General features: G+C 31.9%; 1 protein-coding gene across 1 annotated transcript; it reads left to right on the top strand.

Moving 5' to 3' along the window:
• The first annotated feature begins 2,937 nt into the window (after window positions 1–2,937).
• Window positions 2,938–11,753, top strand: LOC109021123 (protein MANNAN SYNTHESIS-RELATED 1). The gene is made up of 6 exons (XM_019003682.2): window positions 2,938–3,252; window positions 3,811–3,946; window positions 4,032–4,102; window positions 9,288–9,373; window positions 10,435–11,014; window positions 11,147–11,753. Exons 1-6 carry the CDS (start codon window positions 3,151–3,153, stop codon window positions 11,423–11,425), a joined length of 1,254 nt encoding a protein of 417 aa, XP_018859227.1. The 5' UTR covers window positions 2,938–3,150; the 3' UTR covers window positions 11,426–11,753.
• The last annotated feature ends 3,471 nt before the right edge of the window (window positions 11,754–15,224 follow it).

A 15,224-nucleotide genomic window follows, 5' to 3' on the forward strand; every position in this document is an offset into this window, starting at 1 on the left:
AATATATAATCTAATTATTTATATCTATATATTGAATATACTTTATAGCTATATTTTATAATTTATACAATAATTAGTCGATAATATTTAATAATTTCTTATACTAGTATGTGAGGATCATATATGAAATAGATATATACTATCATATTATGTGTATGTAGAATAATATATGTAGATATATAATATATTATTATTATAAATAAATATCAACTAGTTAGATATTAATTATTTATAGATTTTTAAAATCTTATAATTTAATAGAGGTTCTACTTGTTAGTTATACAAATTTAATATTAGATTTTTTTATTTATCTAATTTATTAATTATTAAATCTTATTTAAAAAAATAAACAATTTGAGCTCGAGCTCGGCTTGACTCGAGCTCGAGTTGGGAGTTTGGCTTACCAAATCGAGGTCGAACAATGAACAAATAAAAATTTAGAATTCGAATTCAAATATTTTGATTCAAGCCGAGCTCAACAAATCAAAAATCGACTTGACTCGATTACAATCCGAGGAGCTACCCATTGAAAAATGGGTCACCTGTTCAAGATGTTGGAAAGCATCTCCAGACAACTGTGTTAACTATTGTATCAACCATCACTATCAGCTCCTTTTCGCAAATGTCTTATATTTTCTTTTGTGGTTGGGGTTTAAGAGAGAGACTGCATACAGGTTGGGATTTGTGTGTGTGAGAGAGAGGAAATGACCTTTCCTTTGTTCTTTGGTTGTTGAAGGAGAGAGTACCCTGGTTTATGATCAGCTGATTTTAAGAAATAAAGTTAGATCGGTGTTATCATGAGTAAGTAGAGATCAATATTAGATTAGGAAATAACTTATTGATACATCAAAGAAAGTACTGAGCTAATCATTGCCCCACCCCCCACTTAAAAAAATGCATTTTCTATAATAACTTTTTCTGATTTTTAAAGGTCAATAAATAATCTAATTAATTTATTTTTTCCCACTTTTTCCCAAATTAGTCCAAAAATTAGTTTGTGATAGATGCATCTTAGTGCAGAATTTATATTAGATATTTTTTCACTTATTGAAAGATCCAAAATCTCCAAAGAAAATTTTTACTCGTAAATAAATTAAGCTCTCCCTGTTCAGCTTCAAACTTTATTATATTTCCTACTAGAATTACGCAATATATTATGCATTTATCTCACTTTAATCGTATTTATGCTATGTGATATTGCCTATTAACTATTTTAGATAAGTTTTTCTTTTCTAAAAGTCACGTCAACACATAAAAATAAGAGCGAAATAAATGTGTGGTATGATTTATGTATTCATTATTATTATTATTATTATTATAAAAGTGGATGAAACACTTGAGAGTCCTAATCAATGACATGTTTTGGTGCGATTTTTTTTTTTTTTTTGGTCAACTTGAGTGCAAAGTTATAAATAAAATATTAAAATACGAGAAATGTTTCATCCATGTCAATTTATATATTTATTTTGTAGAATAAATAATATTAGATATAGTTATAGATTGTACAAGTACTGTGCATTCTTTTAAAAAAAAGAGTGAAATCTATTATTAAAAAATTAATTTTTTCATATGAATCCCATTTTTATTTAATTTTAAAAAAAATACGCGGCACTTGCGTATTTCATGATTGCAAATATCATTTCTCAACATATAAAAGGAGATAAGATACTAAATTTACAAACCAAATTATTTTTAATGTAATTTTTAAAAACTTTAACGGGGTGTTAGATTATGAGGGATGAGTTTACATATTTAAAGAGACTATTAAAACAAAATCTCTTCCTCTTTTACATATTCAAATAATACATGAAAATTAAAGGGATAAAGATTTTTTTTTTCTTACTATTCTTAACCCAAATAGTTTCAATAATTTGAAGAGATATTGACTTAACATGTGAACTTACTATATTTAATATTGAAGTATATCACAAGTAGTGTTTTAATGTTAAGAAATTCACAGATTATATTTGTCTACAACATATTTAGAAAAAAAAAATTAAAGAAAATCTTGATCCCAATTAAAGAGAAGAACTCATTCTTTTATTATATGGCTAGTCAAATTAGCTAAAATATTGATCTGATTTGTCAGATAACATTTTATTAAACTAAAAAATAAATGTCTTTGAGATATGCTACTAGACAATAGACATTTTAGCTCTTCCACAACCTTAGAGCACTGGTAATGAATTAGCCAAATATATATTAAACTAAACAAATACTTTTTTGGCAGTAAAGAATGACCTTCAGTAGGTTAGTCATCCTGGCTTTTAGATATAGTCTTGTTTGAATTCAGAAAGCATATTAATTCATTTTATCTAATAATTATATTTTTTTCAAATTTTTAAATAAAATACAAAAAAATTCAAATTTTTCAAATTTTGAAAAAAATAATATTCTAATAATATTTTATTCAATTTTTATTTCATCTTATTTCATTTCAACTCACTATCTAAATATTCTCTAACTCAAAATGGTTTAACAAAATTGATCTCAACTGTAATAAAATTATTTTATTCTTATTTGGCCCTAACCTAACAGTACAATAGAACCATTTCCCTAAGTTTATTTTATTTTTTATTCTTATTTCACCTAGCGATGTCATTTTAATATTTTTATTCATATTCTGGTTATTGGATTGAAGAAATATTGGCCCAAAAATATAGATGGAGAATGTAGATATTGGTTGGATGGAACAAAGGTTGACAAGTTAAGACATTTAGATGAAATTTTAAATCAGTGCAGTCATATAATCTTAGATATTACAGTTATATTAAAAAAATATCATTAAAAATAATTTAATTAGAATGAAGGAAATAAGGGATATGCTCCTAAATATAAAATTATTTTTAGATAATTCTTAGACAATTTTCGGTAAATATATATGACTCCATGAGAATTTCTTGATAAAAAAAGAAGAAAAAACAAAGGAAGTAGACAAAAATTTTAGGCAGGCCGTCATTTTCTCGGGAAACTGTCGGTGGGAAATTCCAAGCGGATTCAGTGCCTTCTCTCTCTCTCCCTGAGGAACGTGTCTTTAAACTTTCCTTTCTTCCTTCCAAGAAGACAGAACTCAATTTCTCACTCTCTCTCTCTCTATCTTTCTCTCAAACTAAATCTTTCTTAACCTGAATCAAATCTGAGAGAGAGAGAATGGGTGTGGACTTGAGGCAAGTGGTGGCTGCGGTTCTAACGTTGACCATGTTCGTGATGCTGGGAAACATGATTAAGCGTGACCATTTCGATTCTGTTGAAGTAAGCTCAACCGCATCCAACTTTCTCTAACCCGATCCACTCCTATATGACTTGTTCCCGTTATATAGGTTACTGTTTTACTTTCACTGCATCTGATCTGGTTCACATTTCGCTTTAAAGCGTATATTCCTGTTACATTGTTTTACTGTCAGATTTATGAGATGTATTTACTGGGATCATGGCGCAGACCATTTTTTTCTCTTTAAAATCAGTTCATTTTTGTGGAAGATTTGCAGAATTATTTGCTCTGCGCCTGTCTATGTTTCTTTAATGGGGAAAAACAGTTAAGAGGAGGAAGAGAGAAGGAAAATGAGCTTTTCATACTTATATATATGTAAATTCTAGTACATTTTGACAATTGGTAGGCCCACTTGAGGAAAAAAAATTGCTTCCTAAAGGTTCAAGAAGTTTTCTTTGATATTTCGCTTCTTCGTTTTAGGCTTATCTGACTGTATATTTGCTGTTGCCAAAGAGTTGCAAATTCCAGTTGATTTCGTATCAAAATTTAACCAAGTTTTCTTTGTTCTTGTGAGGAATAACTCATTTGTTTCGGTACAGGAAAAATTTCCTGGCGGAGCAAGAGATGTTGATTTGGATATGGATGAGGGTGCTGTTTCTATTTCTAGAAAGAGTGGGGGGCTTTGGAAGGAGGATGGGCAACAACTGAAACAATGTTGGAATAAGCCGATTCTGGGTAAAGTTCGATTTGTTCTTAATGTGATGGTTATATTATTGTAATCCTTGACCAATATATTTCCATCTGCTTCTTTAATTTGCAGACGATGTGGAGCTGACAGACGGGTTTGTCACTTTCTCATTAACTAATGGTCCTGAGTACCACGTCTCTCAGGTATCCCCATTAACAATTCAGAGTAGTCGCTTGAGTTTTGCATCGTAGTGTTAGCTGGATTGTTTATGTGAGACATTTTTTAACCAATAGCCTAAAACATGCCTTTTGATAATGTTGTTTGTCCATGTGCTATCTTTAATCATTATTAGACAATCAATTATAACCATATTAATTTCTATACAATATTTACTAGTTGCAAAATTATTGTAATAACTGTAATTTCATTATTTGTACCCACTCCCATTAACTCTATGTTTGTGAAGTGCTTACAAAAACAAAAAACAAAAAAACTATGTTCGTGAAAGACAAATGAGGAAAGAGGGGTCTTAATGATGCCGCCTTGCACCCTGATGGAAACACAGGGAGACAATAGACCCTTGGCTCAAGTTGCTCGTTTCTAGTTGTGTTTGGCTCTGATGCCATTTGTAACAACCCAAGGAATGCTCAAGGCACATCTGGGCTCACAGATTAGTCAAGGTTGTAATAGATCATTTTGAAATCATTATAATGGGTTTGAACTTCTCCCTCCCTAGCAACGTGGGATCCCATTTACCACGTTCCCACAATCCGTGGTATTACACATAGATTATAAGGATAATTAGCCTGCGTTAATCTGTAAATGGGTACTAAATGGTCTGTGGTGCATCTGTGAAGACCAAACTTTATAGCCACTTTAGTAGATTTGCCAACCTGCCCTGCATCACCAGAATCAATTTTTAATGATACTACCCCTGATTTGAAATCTTAAAGTGTGCTTTCACGAGTTCAAAATGTCAAATCTCAATCCTTGAATTAATTTTAGTGTTTGTGTTCTAGGTGATTGGTGTTGACATAACTGAAGTTGTGATTGTATTCATAAAAAAATAGTTATTTTAGTGTTCTGAGCTTAACCAGATGCTATGACTAAGCTCCCAGTTCTATGAGCTGCTTACTTCAAGAAACCAAGTAGTAAAATGCTATTGATAATACAAAGTTTAAGATATCTATGTTCATATTGTTATTTTGAACAGCACAGGACTACTTATAACTAGTTTTATGAATTCTTTTTTGATCGATAGTTTTATGAATTCTATTGTCAATGGTTCTTTTAGATGATTAAATATTGCAACTGGTTAGTTACCGCATCTCATCACTTTTTGATAGTTCCATAGACTTTCTTTGAAGCATCAATTTTCTCTGGACAATAAGTGTTACCATTTCCTTACCATAGGGTCTCTGTTTATGATTTTCTTTTATTTGTTAAAAATGTACATTGGAATTCCAGAAATTATTTTTTCATTCTGTTTTTCTATTGATCTTTTCCTGATAGTTGGTTTCCTCATGAGTTTTAGGGGAAATGGATGCCTACGTTATTCATAGATTTGTTTTTCTGCACTGTCTTGTTTCTAAAGGCTGACCACTATTAATAAATCTGAGTCGTTTGGTTATTCCATACATTGATTGCACAGTAACAAAAGCCATGATCCTGCCTTGCATAACTGTCACTCATAGATTTTTTTTTATTTAATGCATTCATCTCAAAGAACTTCTAATCCACATCTATACGGGGGTTGCATCACCATTAGATGATCTTTAATGCCCTACTCTATCTTTACATAATTAGATACTGGATCTGGACCTTCTTTTATGTTTAGCATGTGGACTAAATTTATTACTGCTTATTTGATCTTCTAAAATCTATGGTTAAAAATATTTGTCTCTTAGTTTCTCCAGTTCAACCCTTTTCCAATCTTTTCTTATTATTTTATTTTGAGTTAGAGTGGCAAGGCTCAATCAGACCTAACTGAAGTTGGAACAAAATCAAGACTGATTTTTATCCTGATTAATTTTTCTTCCTTTAATTGTTGCTACATTGTACTTTCCTTTCAATTGGACAAGCTATACTACTACTTTTTGCAATATGAACTGGACAGGGTACATAGCTCATGACTTGTTTCTCCTAGTTGGTGAATATCACCACCATGATATTTTCTTTTTCTTTCTTTCCCATTTTTTGTATGTTGCATGGCATACTCAATCGCTCTATCGAAGAGTTTTACACTATTATTCTTGAGTATGATGTCTTGTTAGATTTTTCAGCCCTTATTTTGTTGCACTTTCTTGGCATAGTATTATATAGGTGTTACAATGTCGACTATCCCTTTCAGTTGTACCAAAATTGATAGTACCTTATCTCTATTTTATTTATAAAAAATCTCTCTATTTTATGTTTACTGAACAGTGTGGCCAACGAGACCAATTCTGCCCCACACTTCTAAAATTATTCCTGGGATCTATCCCAAGGTTCATCCTATCTTCAAATATAGAAAACATGCGATTATTATTCTTGCCTTTTCACCTTTTCTAACAGTATGAGATTCCACTGAACATTTAGGGGAGGTTTGGATAGTGAGTTGAGTTAAGATGAGATGAGATGAAAGTTGAATAAAATATTATTAGAGTCTAATTTTTTAATATTATTTTTGTTTTGGGATTTGAAAAAGTTGAATTGTTTATTATATTTTGTTTGAAAGTTTGGGAAAGTTGTAATGATTAGATGAGATAAGTTGAGAGTGTTTTTTAATACAAATAAGCCCTAACTTTTCCCCTGTGATGACTCTGAAAATGCTGCATGTTAATCCCCTTCCATTCATAGAAGGAATTAAATAAGAATTCTCTTACGGCACGTGTAATATGCGGAATGACTATTTGGGAACATGAAAGCTATTATTGGGAATGGAGTTGTATTTCTTATTTAATTGTTGCACATATTAGAACCCTGATTATGTATTTCACTGTTTAATATAGTCCAATAGGCTAGTGAATGGAATCATCTTGTACTCAAATTTCCTAGAACACCCTTATGATAAAATTCTAATTTTCATTTTTATGGACTTCGTTCCTTTATTTTTTATTTTTGAATAAATCATTCTTAGATTTTTTTTTTTTTTTTTGGGGGGGGGAAATACATAAGTTCCCTTGAAGTACCACCCAATTTGCAATCACCCCAAACTACCAAACAATTTCCATGAACCACGTTTTCCCCTTAAAAACATTCCTAAATTTTCTAAAAAATTACAAAATATCCTTGTTAAATTTAAAAATAAAAATTTAAATAAAAATTAAATTGTGTGAAATTTAAAAAATATTTTTAAAAATATATTGCTAGAAATTATTTCCCCTTTTTTTTTTCCTTAAAAAAATAATGTTATGTTTCAAAAAAATTATTTTTCAATTTCATATATTTATAATTAATTTTTCAAATGTTCATTTGTTAATGTTTTTATGGTGAGGATACATTGCAATTTTTTGGTAGTTTGAATAGGGCTTGTTATGTACTTATTTTCTCATCAATTCATGTCACTCTAGAATACCCAATATACTCATTCGAGATTGGACTCCAATGCTCATATTGCAATTTTCACAATGTTAAAAAATTATAAATTAAACCAATAGAAATTTAAAATTGTAAAACCAAACATTCTTAAAAACTTTAAAGCAAAAACTAATTTAGAGAAAAAGAGGAAAAAGTACAAATTTAAAAACAAAAATAAAAATAAAAATGAAAAAGAGGCAAGGTCCCTTATGCCTTGAGCTATACCCAGCGCAACTACCCCTTAAGAGATGGTTGTGCTGGTAAGGGGCCTCCCCTTACCTATGGTCAGGATCCATTTGCAAGGGCCAAAGACAATAGGTCCTCAACATGATCCATTTTGTGAGGGTGGATCACACTCCACCTTCATACAGGTTGGATTGCCATCCTGGTCAATGCCACCACCTTGCTAAGGGTGGGTACATCAAGGGTGTTGCTAGGCAAAGGGAAGGGTATGCTTTTTTTTTTTTAATTGGCACTAGGTGTCCGAGAACAGAATTCAGACTAATTCCGGGGATGCACAGGCTCTTGATAAGGAGTTTCCCGCAAGTGCACTTAGGGTAACTCAAGAGAAAGTTCTCTCAGTCCGATGACCCGAGATATTGTTTGCACCCAATAGGATTTGAACCTAAGACCTGGAGTGAGCATACCACCGAGACCAAGGCCTTTACCACTTGAGCCAACCCCAAGGGGTTAAAGCCTAGGGGTTAAAGGGAAGGGTATGCTTGGTTTTAGAAGTTTTTCCATTTCAATTCAAACATCTTTTGAACTCCAAAAAGAATTTTCATTTCTCAAAATTTAATTTCATCTAATCCTTTGCCTCAATTTTGCTGAAAATAAAGCTTTCAGGAAATCCAGTACAAAACGCATCTTAAATAGTTTTTTTTTTTACAAAACAACTTTTCATTCTAGTTGCCTATTTGTTTTACAAAAGTCAGTGCAAATAAATAATTTTTTATTTAAATAGTTTTTCATTCTACCTACCCAGTTTCACAAAACCCAATGCAAAACACATCTAAAAATTTTCTTCAATGCTTATTAAAAGTGAGAAAAACTTTCATTTACCAAACATGCCCAAGGGTCCTCGCCGCCTTGCCCCTATTTTCTATTTTGATTTTGTTTTTGGTTTTGATCTTTTAATTTTAGTTTTTTTCTAAAATTAAATTTCTTATTTCCAAAACTCTTAATTTGTTCTTATTTCTTCAATTTTTAAATTAATTAGTGTGATATTCCAACAGGAAAGGAATGACTACCATGCAATAGTTATTCTCAATATTACCTATAAAAAAAAAAATATATAGTTATTCTCAATATTAATAATGCAACTAAACGAGGAGAATAGTGTTCTTCTTTTTTTTTTTGATAAATTGGAGAATAGTGTTCTTGTTATGGTCAGTTAAAAGATTCCATGTCTAAAGTGGAAAATTAGATGGATTGGAAAGAGGGAGTCTCAAAGTAGTGAGCAACTTGATCAATTACTTAGTTGAAAACTCTCATGTTACTTTCATTACAGTATTTCTGAACAAATTGCTGGATAATCAACCCAAGGATTTATTGATGATGGTGACTATATTTTGGATCCACATATCAAACATGGCTTGATTTGGTGTATTTGAAGTTGATGAGGACTCCATTTTTATATTCTGAAGTTGTGTGCTTATTTGCAGAATCATCTTGTTTGAATGTTATCTCTGTGTATAAATTATCTAGATCAATATCTTTGATGCTCTGAATTGCATTCTCTAATATCTTGTGATGAGTTTTGACCTAGAAATCTTCACATTTTTCAATAGCTTTTATCTTTTTCTTATTCTCTCCCCGATTTGCATCCAGATCACTGATGCAGTTGTGGTGGCAAGATATCTTGGCGCAACTCTCGTGCTTCCTTACATTAGAGGAAGCAAACCAGGTGACGAGAGGTTAGTGTTCACAAATGCCTCTAAAAGACTTGTTTCCTATTAGTTCCACAAGTTATGTTAAACATTTTTTCCATGATTTCTATTGTCGTTATTGTTCTTTGTATTAGTGTATTATTAAACACTAATTTAATTGAGCTACTCGAAATAATATGGACTTTGAGGGAAACTTTCTAGTATTGAAATCCTACAATCTTCTTCGTTTGTTCCATTATTTTGGTGTATCAGAGTAGTGTCAGGTTATCAAGATATATGGTGTAAATAAATGAAACTAAGGGCATGTTTGGTATGCAAATTAGAACCAGGAATGGAATCGTGGATAGCTATTCTATTTCACTGGCTGATTTATTATTCCTAAGATAATTCACATATGAGGAATAGCTACCCTTGTAATGCTTCAAGGGAGGCCCAAGTCTTATATGGACCTATACTCTAAAAGGACTAGTTAATGATACAATTGGAGCTCCATTGGAACCATTATCAAGAACAAGAACTTCTCATTGTCAAGCAATGTGAGATTCCATACACCACTCACCCTTATCACTCGGGTATGAGGTATCACAATCTCCCCCACCTTAAATTCTTGACATTCTCGTCAAGCCAGTTCGTACGGCTCAAGTCCCACAATTCTGGTTGGGATAGGCTCTGATATCATTTGTTACACTCCAAGGGAGGCTCAAGCCACATCTGTGCCTATATTCCAAAAGGACTAATCAATGATACAATTTGAGCCCCATTAGAACTATTATAAAGAGCAAAAATTTTTCATTCCCAAGCAATGTGGAATCGCCTACCCTTATCACTCGGTATGGGGGTATCACAACCCTCCCAAAAATGAGAGGAGTAGTTATTACTCTCCTTTTGGGAACAACACATTCCACCCAAAAACAAGTTCTTTGTGAATGTGGTTGCCTTACCAATGGGAACCTGGAAAAAATCATTGATATTTTAGCAGAAATTATATTATTTACTTGGGCTGAAAATTGTGTACTAATGCCATCCTTTTTCTTTTGAATTCTAAAATTATGTTTTGGCTAATTGTTATCTGGGCATTTTTCTTTCAGGAGCTTTGGAGATATATATGATGTTGAGAAGTTTATAAATAGTCTTGACCGGGTAGTCAGAGTGGCGAAAGATCTGCCTGCTAAAATATCAAAACGAAATCTTGCTGTTGTGAAAGTCCCTAATCGGGTAACAGAAGAGTTCATTGTAGAACACGTTGAACCAGTTTATAAGCTAAAGGGCAACATACGGCTGGCTACATACTTCCCCTCAGTGAATATGAAGAAGTCGCCCAAAAAAGGTTCCAGTGATTCAGTTGCGTGTTTGGCAATGTTTGGAACTTTGCAGTTGCAACCAGAGATTCAAGAAGTTGTTGACTCAATGATTGAGCGTCTAAGAACTTTGAGCCGAAAGACAGATGGTCAATTTATAGCCGTGGACTTGAGAGTTGATATGTTGGAGAAGAAGAATTGCCATGAAAATGGTGATGCTGGGACAAGAAGTTGTTACAATGCACAAGAGGTTGCTGGTTTTTTGAGGAAGATGGGATTTGACAAGGATACCCCCGTGTATTTGACTGAATCAAGGTGGCAAAGCAGCCTTGATGCTCTAAAGGATCTCTTCCCTAAAACATATACAAAGGTGAGGGATCTCTCTTCTCTCTCCATTCAAGACTGCTTGTTTATGCAGTTCAGTTGTGGGTAACTGTTTAAACTTAACACTTTTTAATTAACTTGTGGTTGAAATCCTCTTAACGGGTGGAAAATATTGCAGGAAAGCATAATGCCTGCAGATAAAAGGACAAAGTTCTTAGATTCAGAAGGTTCTGAATATGAAAAGGTTATTGACTTCTATGTATGTTCTGAGAGTGATGTTTTTGTACCAGCCATCTCTGGTCTGTTCTATTCCAACGTGGCTGGTAAGAGAATTGTTGCCGGTCGGACTCAAATACTTGTTCCAGCCAATATTCGCGAGTCCTCTGCTTCTGCTTCTGGATTCATTACTCCCTATGTGTCCAAGAAGAATCACTTGGCCTATTCATGCTTTTGCTAATCTCATCGTGAAGAAACCCGAAGAAAGCGATGGGACAGATGCATTTAAGCTGTCAAAGAACCTTTTACATTAATCAACCTTTTGCGAGTAGGCTGAGACTAGTCAATATCATTTATTGGTAATTTGGTTTGCAATACTCTTAAACAGAAGTTTATGAAATATTGTAGTTTCTTAAAATGCTTGTTTGCTTCTTCCTTTTTTTTTTTTTTTTTTCCTGTTATATATTTTTAATGTTAGGATAGGAAGTCTTCAAGTTGTCATTGTTGATATGTTGTTGGTTTTGTCAACTAAGACTTTTCCTTATTTCAAGATGTCATTTTGTTATTAATATTGCATGTTGATGCGTCATTTCTTTGTTTTTCTCGTCTTTTACCTTGCTGCATTTTTTTTTTCATATGGTATTGGTGATATGTTTTCATATTAAATGCATGTTTAATAATTGGAAGAACATGAGACCTGGTGGCAACTTCTTTGGGCTTTTTATTGTTTTAGAAAAAAATAATTAGAAAATGCACCTCGTTTAGATGTTGAGATGAAATGAGAAATATGTGAATAATAGTAAAATATTTTGTAAATAATAATGAAATGGTTTGAATTAAGATATTTTATGGGGTTTTGAGAAATGAGAGAAGAAATTGAATAAAAAAAATAATAAAATTAAAATATTATTAAAATATATTTTTTTAATATTATGTTTGTTTTGATATTTAAAAATGTTGAATTTTTTTTTTTTTATGTTTTATCTGGAAGTCTGAAAAATTTGTAATAATTAAGTAATGATTAGATGAAAAAGTTAAAAATTTAAAAATTTGAAATTGAAAACTATTTGTATTTGAATAGTGTTTGAATGTTGAGATAAGATGAATTAAGACCATCTGTGAAACCAAACGAGGCCTTAGGGCTTGTTTCGATCCTCAGATCTCAACATTCAAATATCTTATCTTAAACCATTTTATTACTATTTACAAATCATTTCATAACTATTTACAAAGTTTTCATCTCATCTTATCTCAATATCTAAATGAAACTTTAGAGTATTAGCATTAGAATAGCCAAATGCAAAGCTAAAATTTGGTTAAAATTACATGTTTTGCATTTTGCCTATTCCATTCAAAAGAGATTTTCACATTGGTTTATTCATTTGTTAGCCAAAATATTAATAAAATATTATAAGTTTAATAAATATTTTTTTTTCATATTTAAACAATTCTACTAATCATATGTTAACTAATAATTAAATTATTATTTTTCAACTATCTTTTTTTGCCAACCCTTCCATCCAATAATTATATTTACAATTCTTGAAACCAAACATCTTTGTTTGTCAACTTTTCTTCTACCCTACAATCAAATATACAATTCTTGAAACCAACAATTATATTTTGTCAATACTTTTTCTACCCAATAATCACATCTACAATTCTTAAAACCAACAAACACATTTTGTCAACCCTTCTTCTTTTACCAACTTTTTTAGTTGTAACTAGCAGTCTCGGATTAAGCCTTATACATATATCAACCTTTAACTACTTCTCACTCATCATAAACCAATCTTTATTCTTCTAGTTCTTTAAATTATCTTCTCTCAGTTTGATATGGATGCCTCTTGGAGTATTGATCATATTGTATATGAAGATTATTCTGATAATGAATTCAATATGATTGAAGTAATGGCGGTAGAATGAGAACGAATGGTTACCAAGGGAGCATCTACTTCACATCGTTGTAATCATCAACGTTGTACGTTCATCAGATGTGATCCATTGGAAGGTCATCAACGTCTTTGGAATGATTACTTTATTGAGCTACCAATATAGATACCTAATGTTTTTAGGAGGAGGTTCCGAATGGGTCATGATCTATTTTATGCATACATTATGTAGTTGAAACTCTTGATAATTATTTTGTCCAAAAAAGATATGCCAGTGGAAAGACTTGGATTGTCTTCTCTACAGAAGATGACTGCAGCAATTAGAATGCTTGCATATGGGGTAATGACGGATCTTATGGACAAATATGTCGAATTGGAGAAAGCACCGCACGATTGAGTATGAAAAAAATTGTTAAGGCGATTGTGTTAGTTTTTTCTAATGAGTACTTGAGGTCTCCAAACAATAGTGATAGAGCAAGGTTACTAGATGTTGAACAAATGTGTGGGTTTCAAGGAATATTTGGTAGCATTAATTGCATGCACTAGAAATGAATTAACTGTTCTAGTGCTTGTAAAAGTATGTACTCTGACCATATAAATGAACCAACTATTATATTGGATGTTGTTGCATCTTACGATCTTTGGATATGACATGTTTTTTTTTGTTTGCCTGAGTCTAATAACGGCATCAATGTACTCGATCGATCTTCTGTTTTTACTGCATTGGTTGAAGGTCGTGCTCCTCTGTGCAACTACTCAATCAATGGTCATGAATATATATATATATATAATGGGATATTATCTTACTGATGGTATATATCATTTTTGGATAACATTAGTGAAAACAAATCCTGCTCCACAGGAAAAAAAGAAAACATTTTGCTGCCTACTAGGAGTTTGCAAGGAAGATGTGGAGTGTGCATTCAGAATACTCCAAGATAGATTTGCAATTGTAGGTGGACTTTCTAGGTATTACAATCGTGAAGTTTTGAAAGACATTATGTATGCATGCATTATCTTGCACAATATGATCGTTAAAGATAAATGCCATCTATATCTCAGTACTGACCAGTTCATTTATGAACAAATGGATGATACTTACTCCCCATGAGCTAATTTCATGCAATAATATACCTAAATTTATAGTGTTCATCGTATTAGATATAGAGTCACTCATTCTCAACTCCAAGTTGACTTCATCGAGCATTTATGGAGTACGCATGGCCCCTAGTAATTTATTGGCCAAAAGGTTTCGAAATTGTGCGTTTTCCATTTATGTGGTAATTTGTGGTTAATTGTAGTACTCGTAAAAGTGTGGTTATTTGTACTACTATTATTTAAGATTTTCCTTTTATTGTTAAAATGGACATTAATTTGTCTTAGTTATAAGCTATTGAAAAACTCTATCTGTCTTATTACAATCCTGTCCAATAGTCCACAATCCCAACTTGAAATAATAACAATTCAAAACAACAAAAATAAAAAATCTGCTGGACAAATTATCCACAATCTAAAAATCCACAACATTATCACACCTTGGCAACACTCATTGCATCAATTCAAGCCAATAATTTATATATATATATATATATATATATATATATAATCTACAACATTATCCCACCCTGGCACCACTCATTGCACCAATTCAAGCAAATAATAATTCAAAAAACTGGAACTTAAAACTAGCCCAAATAATTACATGCCATTATAGTACTTATAGCGTAACCATATATGCCATTTTGGAAATTAAAACCAGCCCACAATGCATGCCATTTTGGAACTTAAAACCAGCCCCACAATACATTTCATTTTGGTTAACATAACCATACACAAAATTGTCCAGTACTTATAACCATCAAAAGAATAACATGCCATCCTAGTTGCCATACCAAAAATTAATATTAGCAACGTTCATTCCAAAAATCTAGTCACATAGTTGCTGGGCAGCCAATAAAATCAGAATAAGTTTAGTTAGAATAGTTACACACCTCCATGGAGGTGTGGATGAAGATGTAGATGTATGACCAGAATTATTCTTTGAAGCCTCATAAATTTATCTCTGTAGATTTAGGAAATAGTCTTGCTCCATTGCAGCAAGATCTAATCTTATAATTTTAGCTTCAAACTTTTCCTTCTCAAGTTCAA

The sequence above is a fragment of the Juglans regia genome, chromosome 12 (genome assembly GCF_001411555.2).
Source record: "Juglans regia cultivar Chandler chromosome 12, Walnut 2.0, whole genome shotgun sequence".
Classification (NCBI taxonomy): domain Eukaryota; kingdom Viridiplantae; phylum Streptophyta; class Magnoliopsida; order Fagales; family Juglandaceae; genus Juglans; species Juglans regia.